The sequence below is a fragment of the Zootoca vivipara genome, chromosome 6 (genome assembly GCF_965207765.1).
Source record: "Zootoca vivipara chromosome 6, rZooViv2.hap1.1, whole genome shotgun sequence".
Taxonomy (NCBI): Eukaryota; Metazoa; Chordata; class Lepidosauria; order Squamata; family Lacertidae; genus Zootoca; species Zootoca vivipara.
This window is the reverse complement of record NC_142589.1, coordinates 69,204,446-69,224,561: the sequence shown is the minus strand read 5'-3', so window position 1 is coordinate 69,224,561 and position 20,116 is coordinate 69,204,446. Positions and strand designations below refer to the sequence as shown.

The following is a 20,116-nucleotide window of genomic DNA, read 5'->3' as shown; positions in this document are numbered from 1 at the left end:
TGGTCTATACCATCTCCTGCTATTTGATCCTTTTAACCAGAGATGTTGTGTCCCTGGTACTTTCTGTGTGTACCAATGAGCTATGACCCTGCCTCAAATAGACCTCCTAAAAAGCAAGATTCTAGTGGGTGGCGCTGTGGTCTAAACCACTGAGCATAGGGCTTGTTTAATAGATTATTGTATTTTAAAATTCTGTTGGAAGCTGCCCAGAGTGGCTGGGGAAACTCAGATGGGCGGGGTATAAATAATAAATTATTATTATTATTATTGCCGATCAGAAGGTCGGCAGTTCGAATCCCCGTGACGGGGTGAGCTCCAGTTGCTTGGTCCCAGCTCCTGCCAACCTAGCAGCTCGAAAGCATGTCAAAGTGCAAGTAGATCAATAGGTACCACTCTGGCGGGAAGGTAAATAGCATTTTCATGCGCTGCTCTGGTTTCGCCAGAAGCGGTTTAGTCATGCTGGCCACATGACCCAGAAAACTCTGTGGACAAACGTCGGCTCTCTCAGCCAGTAAAGTGAGATGAGCGCTGCAACCCCTGAGTCGTTTGCGACTGGACTTAACTGTCAGGGGTACTTTACCTTTAGCCTCTGATACCTAACTGGCTTACACTAAGGGAAATGTTGGTATTATTTGCAGACTCCTGGAGACTGGGAGGAGGGACGCTGCCAAAGCAAGGAAGGAAAATCTGCCCTCTGTGTCCGCTTATGTTGCAGTGGGCCTCACAAAGTTCTTTCCTTGCGTTCCTTCCAGATCAACACAACCCATGCCATCTACTTCAACTCAGTGGAGGGCCGTGTGGAGAACACCTACGGAGGGGTGATCAGCAGGGATCGCTTTCTCTTCCTGCGCTTCTCCTGCGCCTACCCACTGAACCTCAACCTTTCAATGGCATCTGCCATCCATCCCATCCAGGAGTGAGTTCGGCTGGAAGGACAGGACAGAGAAGCCAAACGCCCCAATGCAGTATTTCACATCCTCGTTAATATTTGCATCTTTCTATGTTGGCTCCAGCAGCACCTGGTCCCCTGCAGAGAGGTCCCCTGTCTTTGTATCCTCTCGCTGTGCTCCTCCCCATCTTTCCTTGCATGCATCTTCAATTGTGGAAGGCTTTCCTGTGCCCTCTTCCACTCACATGGCTTCAAATACTCCAGGCCTTTCACCTATGTTCACCATGTTGGCTCCAAAGTTCTTTGTTCCTTTGCTCACGTTGTCCCTTATTCGCTTCAAATTTAGGTACCTTTGCATTCCTCTATCATAAGAATCTACTTTCTGAAAGCCTCCCAGTTCAGTACTCTTGACTCCAACAAAGGCCAAGCAGAGTTTTCCCACCCTCAAAATGCTCCTCTTGTGTCCTTCCAACCTCCTGCTTTTCAAATCTTTCTTCTTCCTCGCTCTTCATCTCCCATCAGTCCTCTTCCTGGTCCCAAGAATGTGCAGTGCTGCTCTGTTGCCTGCTCCAAAACAAAAGCGTTGTAACTCTCTTATGTTTTACCCCTTTGATAGCATCATTAACACCACTCTCACCTCCGGCCAAGCGAGCTACCAGACCACCATGACTTTGTACCAAGACCCTCAGTACAGCCGGCCCTTCACCCAGAGCCCTATCCTACTCACTGTCAATCACAGGGCCTATGTGGGCATCAGCATTTCAGGGGCAGACGCCACCCGCTTTGTCCTGACCTTGTCATCGTGCTGGGCCACACCGGACAAAGACGCCTCCTCCAGCATTCGGTGGGATATCATCACCAACCAGTAAGCTGCTTGCCTCTTACTGTTTGCGTGGTCTGCTCGAAAGGGAACAGGGCTTACTAACTGGAGGAGACAGGCAAAGACCCAGGATCAGGGAGAAGAGAAAATTCATAGCACTATAGAACAGGGGTTGAGAATCAGGAGGACACTTGGGTTTGGCTGTTGATGCCTTTTAGACATCGACCATGGACTGAGGGCCAGGACACCCGGCATGAAAGGGTAGCTAGAGAAGAAAGCCACAGCGTTCAAGCTGAATAGGTATGAAGAAGGGGAGAAGTAGAGGGACTGCAGTGTAGTGAGACAAGAACCTAACTTGAATATTCTCTTAACTGAGGATCAAACTAGAAATGATGTTATTCATATATTTACTCCCTGTGTGTCTGTTTTTCTTAAAAACAAAACATATAAGTAGAGGATATAGGGACCTCAAACCGGGTGCTGGGCAGGGAGGGGGGAGTCTTTAACTCTTGCCCCCACTATGATCCTGATCAGAACTGAGCCCTCCACACTTACACACCTGGTGTCTTCAATGCAGAGATCTCCCCTCCCATTGCAAAGGGGAGCTGCAGTTCCCCAATTCAGACCGCAGGGTTAAAGACTCTCTCCTCCCTGTCCATGTCGTGGTCTTGATCCCTTTCTGGCTCCCACGTATAATATTTATGGGTAAGGAAAACGCAGCCCAGGGGATGAAAGGGGTGAAAATGCTCCTTATTAAGGCCTGGGCCTCAGAAACTGTGATGCAACATCTGCAGGGCCCCTCTGCCCGTCATTCCTTGATGTTGCAGAGATCAAGTATGAAACGGCTCTACGTGAACCAGCCTAATGTGATTTCCCATCCGATGATTAGTCGACACTCAGCGACTCCTAGCTGAAAAACAGGACTGTCTTAATGGGAAATCGTTGTGATGACCCTGGATGGATATGAAAGTTTTGTGATGGGTCTTTCACACCTGCAAGTTGTCGTTTGATGCTTCAGTCAAAACCTCTGCAACTCTCTATCTCCTGCCCTATGTCACCTTCTCATTGCAGGTGTCCAAACCCTCGAGACGGCACGGTGGTAGTTGAAAAGGATGCCGTGTCCCTCACTGGCAATTTCTCCTTCAGTGTCTTTGCCTTCATCCCAGATTTGGAGGAGGTGTACCTGCACTGTCGTATCCGCCTCTGCAGCTTCCTTACCGCCAGGTGCACCGTGGTAAGTTAGGAAAAGAAGAAGGAACCGCAAACCAGGGGTGCCGCAATAGGGGGCAGGGGGCAGTGCGCCCTGGGTGCCATGTCTGGGGGGGGGGGTGACAAGAAGGCACCCCGCAGGGGCTCACCCCACCGCTGCGGCACAAGCAGCCATTGTGCCGCCGCAGCCACATGTGGAGGATCCTCCGTTCACGGCTGCAGCCGCGAGCAGAGGATCCCAGCACCATCTATATGGTGCTGGAACGCCGCCGCTGGCAAACCACTATATACAGCGGATGTGCAGTGTGCCCAATACGTAGCGATGCCGCACATGTGCCCTACGTAGCGACGTCCCGCCCCAGTGTCACAACGCCTTCATTCGCCCCTGCCGCAAACAAAGCTGGCTCCAGGTTTGAGGGGGGGCATAGTGGGCCCTTCCCATGCCAACGGGTTGCCCTGGTGTTGTAGACTTACCTGGCGGCGGAAGCAGAGTTCCTTCCACTCCTATAGAACCATTAAAGTGTCCCATAATGCCTCCACCATAGTGTCATTCTGGGGTATTGTGGGAAATCAAAATGGTGGTCAGTTTCTCATAGTTCCCTGGAAAATATCAGGGGCATTTAAATGGCAGCTGAGAGACTCCAGTGCTCAGCTTGAGCAACTCCAGTGCTCAGCTTGGAGTGCCGGTTAAAGGGGTACCTAGGGCAGGCATCAGCAGTGGTTACCTGCTGGAGCCTGGGTCCTTGGCAGCTGCCCAAGGACAGGCACCCCCAAACTGCAGCCCTCCAGATGTTTTGGCCTACAACTCCCATGATCCCTAGCTAACAGGACTAGTGGTCGGGGAAGATGGGAACTGTAGTCCAAAACATCTGGAGGGCCAAAGTTTGGGGATGCCTGCCCAAGGATGTTGCAGGGTCAAGGTTTCTGAGCCAGATCAGGCCAAGGCAACAGCTTTGAGAGCTGGTGGTAGCCCTCATAGGTTCATCTGGAGAGAGATTAAGATCAGAGAGGTGGAAAATTACCCAGGCGGTCTTGACTTGTGTTAAAATCTAGATATGATCCTGATATACCTGCATCAACCTGGACTGAAAACGGACTGGCAATGCGCTGGGAAATTAGCCTGGCTGTCTTCTTGGTACCCATGGGAGTGCTGAGACTACAGAGCTAGCCTATGCAGAATCCTCTAGACAAAACAGTGAGGTTCCATTTCCTCCCTTTCTTTCAGAATTGTGACAAGCCAGGCCCTGCGATTGCTGGAAGGAAGCCTCCATCGGGCATTGTCTCAGCTGGCCCTTTCTTGAGATATGATGATTCTCTTGATCAAGGCAAGACACTTTCCTCTCGGCATTGACTGTTCTCAAAAACAACGCTAAGAGAATCTTTCTGCCTCTCCCATGACTGCGGGGCAGGGCGGGAGTGCTGCTGTTTTCTTCCCAAAGTTGTAAATTAGATTAATTCAGCAAGGAACACGAGGAACAGAAAGTTTCATTTAATACATTGAATTAGTAGTAATAATTTTGGGGTGTTTGTGTGCCAAAGAAATGCAGCATGTTGATTTTAAATAACTCAGCAGATGTGCAATTTCCATTTCCTGTAAGCAGACATAGCATTAACAATGTGCATTAGTGGCAGGAGTTCATCTTACATCTTAGGATAGCGTTCAAACAGTGAAAATCTGGACAGAAAAGTTGAGCTTTTTCCCCCCTCAAAGTTATTGCAATATTTTTATTTTTATTTTTTGCAAAATAGCTTTTTTGCCATTTCTGAGGCATTTTAAAGAGAAATTTGCAAAAAAGGCACTGCCGGCATGGACTGCCCTACATCCAGAATTTCCCTAAGATATTGCCAATTTACGCCTGGACACTGCTGCCGACTGCAGTACGTCTGGAAAATCTGGACATATCACAACCCTATCTTAGGAGAGCACAGCATTGTGGCTTGAACCAAAAAGAAAATTTGCAAATATTCAGCTCTGTCATTTTGCCATTCAAACTGTGAATGCAAAACTTTAAAATCCGAGCCTTTGATATAGGTTGCTTTCAGTTGTAAAGACAAGGTCAGGGCCGGATTTAGGTTTGATGAGGCCCTAAGCTACTGAAAATAATGGGGCCCTTTATATGTCCAGCTGTCCTTTGTCAACAACAAATTGTTGCTGTTTTTGTGTGTGTTGAATATATGCTATATGGTAATTGTTGTAGAGGAGTGTGCACCATACACTACAACCATGGGTCACAAATATACAGAGAGGGGAATGATGCCTTGACCTAAGAGGAGCCATTTTTCCTTGCCAGAGACATAGGTCAAGACAGGGTTATCCCTTGCGCAATAGGTGAATTAATCCCCGCTTGACCCCAGACCATCACCGGAATACGCCTCGCCTCTTTTGCATAGCTATCGCCTAAGCTCTTTTACAAACTCCTCCAGGAACATACATAATAATGCCTTAACTCAGGAAGGTCTGGCGCAACAGCAATTGCGCATTTCTTTATCTCTGCCCCAAGCATTTTTCCTCCCAGGAAGGAGACTTGCTGAATCTAAAATCCTTCTTTAATTCTGTCTGAATAAAGCTATGTTCTTGTATGAATTTATCTATTTCATTATATTAAGGGAACAGGGGTTTCTTTTAAATGTATCCTCCTATATGTGCTTCTGTAAAACTCAAACTTTCAAATTGCTTAAACGTCATTCTAAACTGTATATATTAATATTGCTAAAGTGTAACCTTTCCCATGTCACTACTTATTGTATCTCTGTATTCCTTTTATGTAGCCATTAGATGTTATTGTTTCTTTACCAAGTATCAAACCCTGTGTATTAATCTATATTATATCTTCACATTCACCCAAGTTTCCCCATGTTAAAGATCCTTGCAGGATCCTGTGTTTTCCCTACGCTGTGACAGTTTACCACAGGGTCATCTAGCTTGTCTAATAATAACGACACCAATACACAACTCAGTGGCACCTCCGGGAATCCCATCCTGTGAACAAATAAAATGTATGCATACTCATTATCAGGACCATCACCCCAATTGTCCTGCTAAGGTCCCCACATCGAAAAACCTATCAAACCTTTGTACTTACCTGATTATCCTCCACCCAACTGTCTCCCGCCTTTTTCTTGTAATTGAGTAACATTGGGAAGGAATATTATATAAAGTTGGAAGCTCCCTTTGTTCTGGGTTCTTCGCTCCGTCCTGCTACGTGGGTGAAGGACCCTGTTGCAACAGTTTCTTTTGTTTGGAAATAAACTGCCTTGCTTTCTAGACGTCCTGGTTTGGTCCCTGTCATTTTCTCCGACAAGGAGCTTCATAAATTGGTTTCCTTGTCAGGTTCTCGGACTCTTCCTGGATCAGAGCCTGTTTGTTGTGGGTCACCCGACTCCCAAATTCCTATAACAGTTTTAATGGACCTAATAGGTATCTAAAGCAGACATCCCCATACTATGGTCCACGGGCTGGATACGGCCTGAAGGCCTCTTTTATCCAGCCCGCTATAACCCCCACCGCTCTTAGCGGCGCGGCTGCCCACATCTGGGTTGGAGGAGCACCGGAAATAGCTTGTGCACATGCGCAAATGCCATTTCAGGCACACCTCCAGGTCAGAGGAGGCCCGTGCGCATGCGCACAAGCTATTTCCGGCGCTCCTCCGACCCGGAAGTGCGCCGGAAATAGCATGTGCTCACACGTATGGACATGCGCTCCCCCGCCCTCTGGCCCATTGGGCGATCGGCGCTGCGGCCACCGGCCCAAAGCTGGGTAAGTTTGGGGACCCCGATCTAAAGCCATTTGCGCATAACAAAAATCAGCCTACACAACACAAAACAATGTTTCTGTATGTAAGGTAAAGGTAAAGGGACCCCTGACCATTAGGTCCAGTCGTGACCGACTCTGGGGTTGCACACTCATCTTGCATTATTGGCCGAGGGAGCCGGCGTATAGCTTCCAGGTCATGTGGCCAGCATGACAAAGCCGCTTCTGGCAAACCAGAGCAGCACATGGAAACGCCGTTTACCTTCCTATTTATCTACTTGCACTTTGACGTGCTTTCGAACTGCTAGGTTGGCAGGAGCTGGGACCAAGCAGTGGGAGCTCACCCCGTCACAGGGATTCGAACCGCCGACCTTCTGATCAGCAAGCCCTAGGCTCAGTGGTTTAACCACAGCGCCACCTGGGTCCCTGTTTCTGTATGTAGGTTTTATTTTATTTGTTTTTTATCTTATATTTTGGAAATGTACATCCAGTTTTTTTTCCTTTAAATTTTTTTGGGGGGCCCTAAGAGAGTGGGACCCTAAGATATAGCTTGTTTAGCTTATATGTAAATCTGGAACTGGATAGTTCTTTTGACATCTAAATTTGGGAAACTGGTTAGTTTTAACTATGGTTAGTTAAGAAACCTAGGTGTTAAAGTGCTGTTAAAACAAATCACAGCTGGATTTGTCAAACACTCCTGTCAAAATGTACACCTAGGGGTGGACCTGAAACACTTTGTACCTTCTGAAGCACTTTCTAAGTGCGATGCAGCAGTATTCCCCTGTGAGGCTTGCCTCAAATTATCTGTCAGTAACTGGACAGGGAAGCTGATTGATAATAACCATCTCTTCCTCTCTGCAGGGCTCCGGCTGGCCGCCAGAAGCTGCACTGCACCCCCCTCCACCATTCTGCCAGTGCTGCTCAGTGCCATCGTTTACTGCAACATTTTCTGCTAACGCCTTTAATCCCAGACAGGGTTCTTGTTGGGAACATGTCCCATGGAGAGATGGGGGTGGATCTTGAAATTCACCATCCCAACGGGATTTCTGCCGCACATGCTGACACCCTCCCAATTTCTGCTGTGAAGGCAGAGCCCATTAGTGGAGATAGAAGCCTGCTATTGTTTACATCAGGGGTGGGGGACCTCAGGCCCTCGGGACTCCAACCAAGCCGCACACGCTCTTCCTGGGCCAAACATTTCACCAGCCCTGCTTCACATATTCCTTAAGTGTTTGGTTTTTTTGTTGCTCTGCCCTCCACTGGCTTGTGTCCTGCAGAAGTCTGCCCAGAAGGGAATGCAGCCCTGAAAAATGCCCCCACCCCTGGTTTACACAATCTCTTTGGAGCCAAACTTGATGCAATACCATCCAAGCAATTAGCAACCATGCTGATGATGCTTTTTAAAAAATATATCTAAGCAGGTATTGGTGGGATGTGTTTTTTGGAATCTGGGTAGCCTATCCACTTAAATAACAGCCCTGATCCAGTTGGGATTACAGTGAAGAGCAGAATGATAAAGCCCCTGTACCCCTACTTGCCAGAGTCATGATCTGCATTACACTGCCTACCTCTGGTGTTTTTTTTTAACCCTGAAAACAAAACAAACAATTGCAACTTGTGCAAATGGTGTCATATCTACAGTAGTTTGGCCCTTATCTGAAGACAACGGTGAGCAAATCCAAGTGCCTCTGCTCTTTCAAAGGGGTTTCTTGCTTTGTTTTAATGTGTAACACTACAAATGGAATGAGCTGCCAACTGGCTTGGGGGAGGGGGGGGGACTCACCTGGATTGTTCCAGTGCTTCTGTGTTGTTGTTTTTTTAACTGCTGAAGTTAAACAAGCTCACCTTCTAATTGCTGCAGGTGAAACATTTGCAGCCCTGGTTGAAATCCTGAAAGTCATTTTCACAACTGACAGATCAGTGTGGGGTTAGACCGAGTTCAATTTTGCTTTTGCATTTCCCTGCATCGGTAATTCAAATGCTGATCCTGCAGTGGTCAGAAATGCACATTGGATTTAAAAGCGCCTCTCTGCCATTCTATCCCTTATTGGGAGGGTGTTTGAAAAAGGGCGAGAGGCTGCCAGCTCTGCGGGCAAGGGGTGACATAACTGAGCTCCTGAGCCCCAACGGGGGGTGCCGCAGAAAGAATACAGTTGGTCAAGGGGGCCGTGGACCCAGAAAAGTTGAAAACCTCTCTACCTTAAAATATAGGGAGGAGTTTTCTTTCTCTCTGCCCCCTCCCCGGCTCTCAAATAGTACAGGCCATTCTACCACCACGTTCTGGGCAGATTCTTTTGAGGGCGGCCAGTTCCAAAGGGGGAAAGGTGTTTGTTTTTTTAATCTCCCGCACAGTCCTTGGACACGGGGAGCACGTGTCGCTCTGTCATCAGATCAGGCGCAGGCAGCCCTGTCTCCCCCACCCCAAGAGATCCGACGGCGGCGCGGCGCCTCCGCTGCCCACTAGAGGGCGTCCCTCAGCCGCTTGGCTCCCGAACCGGGCTGCCGGCGCGTTGCGTAACTGTGCCTTGGGCCGCTTCCCAGCAAAGCGGAGCCGGAGAGGATCGGCGACGGGAAGATGGAGACGCTGTGGGCGAGCGAGCCGGGATTCCTCTCCTGGGAAGGGAAGGCGGAGAGGGCGCCTCTGCCTTGATTTATGGCGCCATCCAAGGCAGAAAGGCGGCCTTTGCAGCGCGAGAGACGGGTCCGGCTCTCTCGCTCGTCGTAGGCGCATATCCCCCCCCCCCCGCTGACCCAAGCGCTGTGCCTTTAAGACAGGCAGGAATCTTGCAGGTGCAGCGACCAGATGAGCTTGGGAGTCCCAGGACTGGGGAGCTCGCGCTGTGGGCTTCCCAGGGCCTCTGGCTGGCACATTATGGGTTGAAACAGAAGGTTGGACTCTGTGGACATTTGTCCTAGTCCAGAAGAGCGCTTCTTATCTTATCTTCTTATGAGGCTTATAAACAGGGGCTGCCAAACGTAGCACCCAGCTTTGATGATGACTTCTTGGTATTGATGATCACTTATACAGTGCCTCAAATTGCCTAACTGCTGCCCAGAGATTAAAATAAATAAATATACTGTGAAGCGGTATAGAAACGACATGAAGAATAATTTTTCTGCACGGCTGTATGAGGTATCACCATCAGTGCAGGGCACTTTGGAGCCGAAGTTCAAGGCCTAGATGCAACCACCAGTGTGCCAGAGCTGGAGGAAGTGAGTTATAACATACACATTACCAGAAGGGCTTTTCAAATCGCAGAGCTGTCACAGGCAAAGCAGTGCCTGGAGGAATTTCTCCAGAGCAGCTTCTAAAGGTGACACCTAGCGCAGGCAAATGTCGTGCAATCTCAAATTCACAATTTGCACTTCTGAGGTCTGCTAGCACCCCTTTGTTGCGCCCTACAAAATCCCTACTATCTCTGCATCAGGTTCACCCATGGGTGTGGGCAGGGGGCAGCTACCCCCCCTCCCAATCAAGTAAGTAAATAAGAATACTTAAGTAAAAGTAGAACTTGCAGAAAGATTTAGACAGGTTTTTCTAACCACTTGGGGTCAAAAGAAAGTAATTTAAAGCAACTGTTGTTGAGACATTTCATTCTGAATCTGCTTAACAGAGTCCAACAGAGGTTGATAACGGGTGAATTTACTGCCCACCCTCAACATACTGTAAATCCTGGCTACGACCATGGGTCCATCTATCTCCCCCTTCTACTCCTTGTGATGGGGTTCCTTTGCACATGTGGGTGAGTCTTGCTTTGGTTTTAATGGAATGATGTCCAGGAAACCTCAGCCAACACTTTGGGAACAGAAATCCCCTGGCACCAAAGATTTCTGCATGCACTTTCTGCGCCTCTGGGCTCTCCAGAAATACTTTGCACGAACAACCCCCCTGAGATTTGCTCTCAGACAGCAGCAGAATTACTGCGGGAGAACACAACACCCTGCTTCAGCTGCAGGAATTGAACGCTGAAGAACACAGAGCACCGCTTCCTGCTATCACAATGGTTGGATTCAAAGGGGCTCCCCAGACTGGTGTTTCTCCAGTGTTATTGCATGATTGCCATCTGAAAGGACAGTCTTCTTGCAACAAAAGTGGGATGGAAATTTACTTGGGAACATTAGCAGTATAGAAAGTTAATAGGATGTCAGTGGGAAGTTACTACAAGACAGGCACTGATTGGAAATGAAGTGGTACACCCACCTCCAGAATCTTTTGCAGTATTGAAAGTGGGTTTGTGTATAAATGAACCCGCTACCATTTTATTGAGCACAAATCACCATGAATGCACAATGAAAAGGACAATTGGAGAGGCTCTGAAACGATAAAAAAAAAAACTCCAGAGAATATTGTGGGTGCAAAAGAGGATAGGACTCTGGTATTTCCACCAGCTGTGTGCACAAGAGGGGAATTGAGGTGGACACCCCTTCTGCACCACTAACAACTTTCCTCTTTCACATCCAGTCACCCTTGATGTGAAAGTCTGGAGGGATTCTGCAACCTATGCCAAGCACATAACAAAGAGGCTCAACCTCTCTGTGTAGGTCCAGCCCTATCCCACTAGAGGTCTTGGAATGTTGTGAGAGGGGTTCAAAACAGACAAGAGCTGCCCCGAGTTTGTGCTAGGTATTCTGTGCCTGCCCTGAGCACAGGTAGCAAACGTCACATTGCATGCCAGAGACCTCTAGCCTAGCCAAGGGAGTGGTGAAAACACTGATTTGCCATGAGGGAGAAACCCCGTCAATTTCAAAATAGACCCAGGCTCTTCTATGTACTTTAAAGATTGATATGTGTGCCATTGGAATACAACCCCCAAAACGGTTCAGACCATCACCATGGTTTCCTTGTAGGAAGAAACACTTGAGCACTGCTTCCTTTCAAATGGACACAAGCCACCTTGAACATCTCTTGTCTACCCAGCAGAAATCAACCTGGGAGGCCCCCCTGCCAGCATCAAAGCAGATGAAAGGAGAGGAAACAGCTATTTAGGGCACAAAACCACTGTATCCATGTTTTTCAACCAAAGAAAAGATGGGATGAGTCAAAGGTTGGTGGCACAGCCTATTGCCACACATTTTTAGCTGTGCTGTGAAAATACTGCCATAGCCTTTTAAAAAGATGAAAGAGGGCTGTGTCAGGCTCCCAGCTGTAGCTCGGTGGCAGAGGATCTGCTGCTGTGTGTGCAGAATCAGGTTCAATCCCCGGCTTCTCCAGACAGGGCTGGGAGTTGAAAACTCAGGAGAGCCACTGCCAGTCAAATATGGCCAAAAGAGGGACCAATGGTCTGACTTGGTTATAAAAGGCAGGGTTGCAAAGGGTGGGGGGGGAGGCATCCTGCTTCCTGGAGCATGCCACCCTGCTGAACTCTCGCTGACATCTGTGCAAAAGGCCCCGCAGGAACTGGCACACTGCCAAGGGGGGAGCATCACAGGTCGTTGCTCTGGCTCAACCGCATGATGCAGCTGCGCTGGCTCAAGAAAACACCAGTTGAATCACCCCATTCTCCAAGGCTGGAGATGCAAAGACACCCCCTACCCTTCCGAGGGTCTGTGTGTGACTCGGGGACAACACCAGGCAATGCCAAATCCCCTTGCTTTCCTCCAAACTGGCGTTGCTCCTTCCTTCTCCCCCAGATCTGAAGAAGACTCATCTCCCCACCCTGGAACACAGAACACCCCCCCTTTCTTTTCTCTCAGTCCTTCTTGAAAGCCACCCAGACAACACGGCTCTCATTAGGCATGGTGGCTGCTGCATCCCCCAGTCAACGCACACCCAAGTAGGGATTGACGGGGAGGGGGAGCAGTCCTAAGGCTCCGTGCCACCCCCACCCTGTCTTTTCTGGGGAGTTTTTTTGTTGCTGGCTCCTAGTGCCTCATCTGGAGCCGGAACAAAAGGCCAAGCCCCCTTGCCCTCCCTCCGGGGCTGCCGTTCTCACATCCGAGTCAATGGAACGCTTGTTCTCCATCGAGCTCCGTAACAATGTCCCGTCTGTGCCCGGAGCAGCCGAGAAAGGGGCCTGGGGTTGTTCTCAGAAGTGCCGGGGTCACTGGTGAATTTCAAGTCAGCGGAAATGACAGAGCGAAGGGAAGCTCGGGGGGGGGGGATAGCAGGCAGGCACCCTCCCAGAGGCCACTGTGACCCCCCCCCTCCCCAGGTCTTCATGCTCTGCCACTGGGCTACAGCCAAACCCCAAAAGGTGAAGGAGGAGCAAAGGCATCCAGAGCACTCGGAGAGCCATCGGGTTGGAAGCTGATCTGAGCCCCTGCCCAAAGGCATCTTTAAGAGCTGCACCTAAGAGAGAATCTATGCTATGAATCGCCCTGAGACAATACAATAAATTCCTCTAGGTTTGGGAGTATGGGAAACCGCCTTATGCCAAGTCAGATCACTGGTCCACCTAATTCAGTGCTGCAGACACGGACTGGCAGCAGCTCTCCAGGGTACCAGGGAAGGAGCTTTTCCCAGCCCAACCTGGAGATGCTGGGGATTGAACCTGGGACTTTCTGCTTGCAAGGCAGATGCTCTGCCACTGAGATACAACCCACAGCTTGATTTGGAAAACTACTGGCATAGAATCAGGGTGACCACTGAATGCCTCATTAAGGCAGGGGCGAAAGAGGACACTGCTAGGCATGGAAACTGAACATGCTAATCTATGTTTGTGGATGCAAATTTAGAATAATCACTGTGATTCGAAGAGAAATACATCACATTACAGGTGCAGAAGTCTGTGGCCAGGTGATATGTTTGCTGTCCAGGTGCTGTGCTAACTCTCAGGGGTGACTTCAAGATCTGTCTTATTCTCCCTCCTTGGGCTCTATGATCTTCTGGTCAGATTTGGACTGGATAGCCCTTCAGAGAGGAGGCTCGTCATTTGCTGCCTTGTCTTACACCAGCCTGATCGGCATGAATACAGCTGCCACTGGCACTGCCCTTGTGGTCCCATGTTGACTCCCCACTGCTGCAAGAGATGTGTCAAAGAGCCTTCAAAAGGTACCATTTCAGCATTGACAAAGATAAAAAGAGGGTTGTGTTAGCCAGGAATGGTAGGGCTCATTGGGTTTGGCTTCCTCCAGAAGGAGATTTACGGCAGTTTGGAATGTATTCACAAGTACATAGGTTCAGCATAGGCACACAACTTTGATGCTCCTAAAGGTAAAGGTACCCCTGACCATTAGGTCCAGTCGCAGACGACTCTGGGGTTGTGGCGCTCATCTCGCTCTATAGATGAGGGAGCTGGTGTTTGTCCACAGACAGCTTCCAGGTCATGTGGCCAGCATGACTAAGCCACTTCTGGTGAACCAGAGCAGCGCACGGAAACACCATTTACCTTCCCGCTGGAAGGTACCTATTTATCAACTTGCACTTTGACGTGCTTTCAAACTGCTAGGTGGGCAGCAAATTCACTCCCTCACCATATCAGATAGACAGAGAGGACCATGCACACTGCAAGATACTTTCAGCCTATCAGGGAGAGCTCTGCCTTCTCTCTTAAAACTGGAGTTTCTCTCACATGGAAAAACACGCCTCCTCCTCTGAAGATAATCACACCTACACCATCCATTTAAAACACACGTCTTTGTCAAAAGAATAATGGGAACTGTAGTTCAGTAAGAATGCTGAGGGTTGCAGCTCTGTGAGGGGCAAACTACAGTTCCCAGGATTCTTTGGAGGAAGCCATGGGCTTTGGTTGTGTGGTGCGTACATTTAGTCTTTCCCTCCAGGGCCAGATGACTCTCCCATTCAAAGCACTCAGGAAAGGACTCAAAACACCCGAGAAAGATGCCCTTCATAAGCATTTTGCTTGTTTAGAATGTTCATACCCTGCCTTCTCTCCTGTAGTTCAAGGCAGCTTACCAAGCAGTAAACTGCAGTGGCAATAAAACACACACCACCAATAGAAGGAACAAACAGTGATCAGGAGACAGCAGTAAAAAAAAAAAAAAGTTTAACAGCAGCTGCAGCAAGAAGCGCCTTCGGACATCGTAAAAAGCTAGCGCGAGTCAGAGAAAGTAAAGAAACAGAGTTGGGATGGGGAATCCTGTGTGGTGGCCCAAGAGATGTTGTTGGACTTCAGTTTTCATCAGCCCCAGCCAGCCTGGCCAATGGTCAGGGATAACTGGAAGCTGCAGCTCAGCTACATTCAGAGGGGTGGAGCTAGGGCAATGGGACTGGTTTCACGGCACTGAGCACTGTAGATGCACTACCAGTGCAGGTGGCGCTGTGGTCTAAACCACTGAACCTCTTCGGCTTGCCAATCAGAAGGTCAGCCAGTGCAAGTAGATAAATAGGTACTGCTGCAGTGGGAAGGTAAACAGTGTTTCTGTGTGCTCTGGCACTCATCATGGTCCTCTGTGCACCAGTAGCAGTTTAGTCATGTTGGTCACATGACCCAGAAAGCTGTCTGTGGACAAACGTCAGCTCCTTCGGCCTGAAAAGCGAGATGAGTGCTGCACCCCATAATCACCTTTGACTGGACTTAACCGTCCAGGGGTCTCTTACCTTATTACTTTTTTACTACCAGAAGCACATCCAGATCGAAGACCAAAAGATCATAGCCCTGAGATACCAATGAGATTGTTAATGAAAAGGAGCAATTATGACTTTCTGACTGATGCTTTCAGATGGCAACTTCCTGAAGGCATTTCATTTACGTACAAAGGGAAGAAACCAAGGTGCTGAGACCTATCAGAAGCAGATAGGTTCAGAGGAAATACAGGAAAGAGCTTGGGGGCGGGGAGGAACTATCACATGGGGCGAACTATCCAGAAGAAAGGGAGGAGGAAGAGCAAGAACAGAAGGAACAAGACTCTTAAACATAGAAAACAGATTAAATTCAAATAAGAAATTAAGATGGATTTTTAAAAATTGAGCTGGAATGTATATGGACTAAATAAAGTTGCAAGAAATGAAACAGGACATGTGTTACTGAAACAAATATGTTTGCAGAAAACACGTTTTGAAACAGCATAGAAGAGTATTGATAAACAAAAGGTTGCAACTATGAAGCAGGGAAGGGAAGGAACGCAAAGAGGTGAGAGGGGTGTGCCCAATTTTGGACGTGCACAAGGCGCCACTGAAAGTTGAAACCAAAGTCTGCCCCTGCCACAGGTTTCCTACCCAGATTGTTCCTAACTGTTGGTTGACTATTTGATTAGCTATTGCTGTGCACACCCTGGTCTCCAAGTGGTGAGAGACTCCACGGCAGGGGTCCCCAAAATTACATCGCCGAGGGCCGGTGCCACCAGTGCTGATTGCGCTGCGGGCCGGAGCGTGCGGGAGCCGATTTCCGGTGCACTTCTGGGTCGCTGGAACACCGGAAATAGCTTGTGCGCATGCGCATGGGCCTCCTCCAGCATGGAAGTGCGCCAGAAATGATGCTTGCACATGCGCACAAGCTATTTCTGACACTCCGGCAACCCGGAGGTGGGCAGCCGCACCGCACCACGCCGTTAAGAGCGGGCGGTGGCAGCGGGCAGTGGGGGTTGCCAGGGGCCACATAAAAGAGCCTTGTGGGCCGCATCCAGCCCCCGGGCCTTAGTTTGGGGAAGCCTGCTCCAGGGGTTCCAGCACTTACCTAGGGATTTCTTTTATTGGAACAAAGGTCCCTGGAGACCATGGTGTCTTTATGATACTGTGGTACCTTGGCTCTCAAACTTAATCCGTTCCGGAAGTACTTTCCAAAACCAAAGCGTTCCAAAGCGAAGGTGCGCTTTCCCATAGAAAGTAATGCAAAATGGATTAAGCAGTTCCAGACTTTTAAAAACAACCCCTAAAACAGCAATTTAACATGAATTTTACTATTTAACAAGACCATTGATCCATAACATGAAAGCAATAAACAATGTACTGCAGTCACACAATCAATCAATCAATCAATCAGTAGCCGAACTGGGTTCTGCATAGTCACAAAAACAAAACAAAAAGATCTGCAAAAACAAAAACACAAAATAAATAGCAAAAACAGACCTCAGCGTAACACTCAAAACAGAAGTGTGGCACTCAAATCACGAGTGTAACACTCAAAACAGAGCACATTAGTCTTCCGAAAAAAGTTCTCAAACCAGAACACTTACCGGGTTTGCAGTGTTTGGGTTCCAAGTTGTTTGAGTACCAAGGCGTTTGAGAACCAAGGTACCACTGTATTTGGTTATATTTTCGCAAGTTGGACTGGTGAGAACCAGCAGCACCATCTCCATGGAGCTTATGGGGAGTGATGGATCAGCAGCTAGGAACAAATCCAGAGGAAGGAGGCATGGTAGCCCCAAAGGTAAGCATTATTAGCCAGTTTCTTTCCAGGACTCAGCAGGGGGGGGGGGCGTGAATCTGCCTGCCTCCATGCCATTCTAATTGGCAAGTAAAGCTGATGTTCCCTGCAGGTCTCTAGACTAGAGATATCAGGACCTGGCAGCTGTGCCCAGGCCAAACACTTAAGATGCTCTCTGCAGGCATGCACAGACAGCCCTAGCTCCTCTGCCAAGGGGTTCATTTGTATGTACATCAGGTACAGTGTGTTCTGGGCTTGGTTTCCCCACCTCAGCTGTTTATATGCTGATCTATACACACAATACAGAGGTGAAGGAAGGCGATCCAAGAAGCAGCCACCGCCCTGGAGGGACAGGCTGTTCTGAGACCATCAATCCTAACAGCGTCCGCTGTTTCTGAGATGAGATCCACGTCCAGCTGCAACTGTCATCCCCCCTCCTTCTCTGATCATGTCTTTCTTTAAAGCAGGGTTTCCCAAACTTGGGTCTCCAACTGTTTTTGGACTACAACTCCCACCATCCTTAGCTAGCAGGACCAGCGGTCAGGGATGATGGAAATTGTAGTCCAAAACAGCTGGAGACCCAAGTTTGGGAAACACTGCTTTAAGGCAGGGGTGCAGGGAACCTTTTATCAGTCCGGGGCCATGTTCCCGCAAAGGGCAATGCCCCAGGGGCCCGTACACCAGTGGTGGGTGTGGCTAGGACCCAAAAGTGGGTGGAGCAACAGAGGAGATGCTTGCCTTGGTATGAAGGGTTCCATTCAAGCCATGTAACACTGGGAGCAGGCCGGCTCTAAGGCAAAGCTGGGTGGCGCAATGCGCCAGGCCGCCAAGGGGGCACCGCGCTGCTGCACCCGCCAGACACCCGGAAACGGGGCGGGCGCCGGAGGGATCTTTGCACCATGGCGCCAGATACGCTTAAGACGGCCCTGATTGGGAGATTTCTGCACACCTCTGTCCCCATCTGGGCAATGAAGAGGTGTTTTATCACAGTTCAAGGAACACATTTCAGCTAGGCAGAAGCACCCAAGGAGGAGGGGGAGCACAACCAGCGATGGGTGCAGCACTGGAAGGGGTATACCCTGAAGAGAGAGCCCTGAGGGATGTAGGGATAGACAGGTGTGTGTGTGTGTGTGGCTAGGACCCACACACACACACACACACACTTGGCCCATGGGCTTGAAGTTCCTTCCACTGTTCTAAAGCACTGTGCAAGGCTCTACACACACTTACAGGAATCAGAAATAAAAGCTTCTTCACATCCCCAGCTCTTTACTGTATATTCGCCCCTTTTTCATATATAACTTTGTGTCTTCCTGTAAAACTGGCCTTAAAAGCTTCTTTGACTTTGGTGCAATTTCCCACAGCATCCTCATGATAACAGTCTGAAAGCCCCTGGGAGGGCATCCCAGTGGTCCTTTGGAAAGGTTGGAGTTCCTTCTCCAATGATGAAGAACGAGGGAGAGAGGGAGGGAGGGAGGGAGGGAGGGAGAGAGAGAGAGAGAGAGAGAGAGAGAGAGAGCACTCTGATACTGGAGAGGAAAGTCTGATACCAGCAACCCCTTTCCCTTCTGCTACCTAGCCCACCTTTGGTAAAGGTCAAAACAGGTGTGCAGACAACTGGTAAAGAGCTTGGAAAAGAAGAGATTGCATCTCAGCTACCTGACATGGCCCCGAGCTGGGCCAAGATTTAGGTCAGTTCTGGTCTAAATATCTCTCTTCGATTTCCCCCCATATTGTTCCCAATGAGAGGGGAGATCCATTTGTGATTTCCCCCACCAAAGCATGGAAATTGACAGAATGATGGAAGTGTTCCTGTCTCCTATTACAGTACTTCCACCCCCCTGGTGAGAGCCCAGCAGGCTGTGATCTCAGGGCGGTTCACAAGATAAAAATACTGGATAGAAAAATGCAGGATGAAGAGAGCGGTATAAAAATAAAATAAAAAAATAGTCAGCTCCCAGAGGTTCCCTGCCACCACAGGTTATTTTCTCCAGACTTAACAGATCCCCAGAGGTGGATCTGTATGTTGGCACTTAGCAGGTCATCCATAAACTGCATTCAGTTTTTTCGTGGTCTGGATTTTCTGCAGCCTATCATTTCACCAGAGTGTTTACAGAAGCAACAAAATCAACCAAGGGACACAAATTGCAGCCTTATCTAGTTGAATTACTATGTTACATCGACCCATACTTCAAAAAGATCTTCCTTAAGTGCCAATGCACTGTAGGATTCCCCCTCCTCCCAGTCCAATAGTTTACCTCTATGCACAAATACTCCTGACTCAGGAAAGCGGGGAGGGGACACTAGGAATCTTATGGACTAGAAACGTATTTCTGTGCATGTGCTTGTTGGAGCTTTCTCCCACTGGTTTCTGAACGTTTCCAGTTTTTCCATGTCAGACTTGTGCCTGTTTCTTCTTTTCTGTCCAGACATACAAGTTTATCCTATATAGGCGGCAGCAGCAGATCGCTGGAAGGTAATCCCATGTATCTTACTTCATTCTCTGCTGTTGACCTGAAAGTCACCTTTTCTTCAGCAAAGGGACTTCAGAAGTTTGATTCTATTTGTTTAGACCTGAATGGAGACAATGGCTTCCTCTCCCGCATCAGGGGCTTTAGTTAACCAAGCAAAGCTTAAGAATGCTGTTGTCATTGCCCATTACTGGTGCTGTAAATGGTTACTTAAATTGTAGACATTTAAGCTTTGCTTAGGGTTGCCACAGACTGGGTGATTCCCAGTGCCCACCAGGTATGTGTTGATTTTATAGCTGCAAAATGCTAGCTGTGTCCTACAACAGCAGTAATATAGAAGGTGTGACAGGATTAGATAACATTCAAGTGAGCTTTTTGCAAGGCTTATTCGCATTGGCTCACTGTTAAGGTTTAGTTGCTTTATCACAGATGACGCTTTATGTTTCATTGCCATCTGACTTCACTGTTTTCATTTCCTTCCTTCTGCACCCAGGAGGCCTCTGTGTGTTTACAACACTTTATGTATCTGATAAAGGGGATTGTAGTCCGTGAATGTGTATGACATAATAGACCACTTTGCCCTTAAGGCTTCACAACACGCCTTGTTGGTTTTGTTGCAACAGACTAATATGGATACTTCAACTTCCAGAGGAGCTTTTATGCAAAACCGCCTGCTTTGATGTAGCAAATTCAGTTCTTGGAAAGCTTCAT

At 48.6% G+C, this 20,116-nt stretch overlaps 1 protein-coding gene across 1 annotated transcript in view; it reads left to right on the top strand.

Moving 5' to 3' along the window:
• Positions 1–6,185, top strand: part of LOC118086739 (IgGFc-binding protein-like) — a 70,170-nt gene extending 63,985 nt beyond the window's left edge. The window contains exons 37-40 of the mRNA XM_035118732.3: positions 753–916; positions 1,506–1,754; positions 2,781–2,943; positions 4,144–6,185. Coding sequence (XP_034974623.3) covers positions 753–916; positions 1,506–1,754; positions 2,781–2,943; positions 4,144–4,269 — 702 coding nt within the window. The 3' untranslated portion in view covers positions 4,270–6,185. The remainder of the gene's footprint in view (positions 1–752; positions 917–1,505; positions 1,755–2,780; positions 2,944–4,143) is intronic.
• The last annotated feature ends 13,931 nt before the right edge of the window (positions 6,186–20,116 follow it).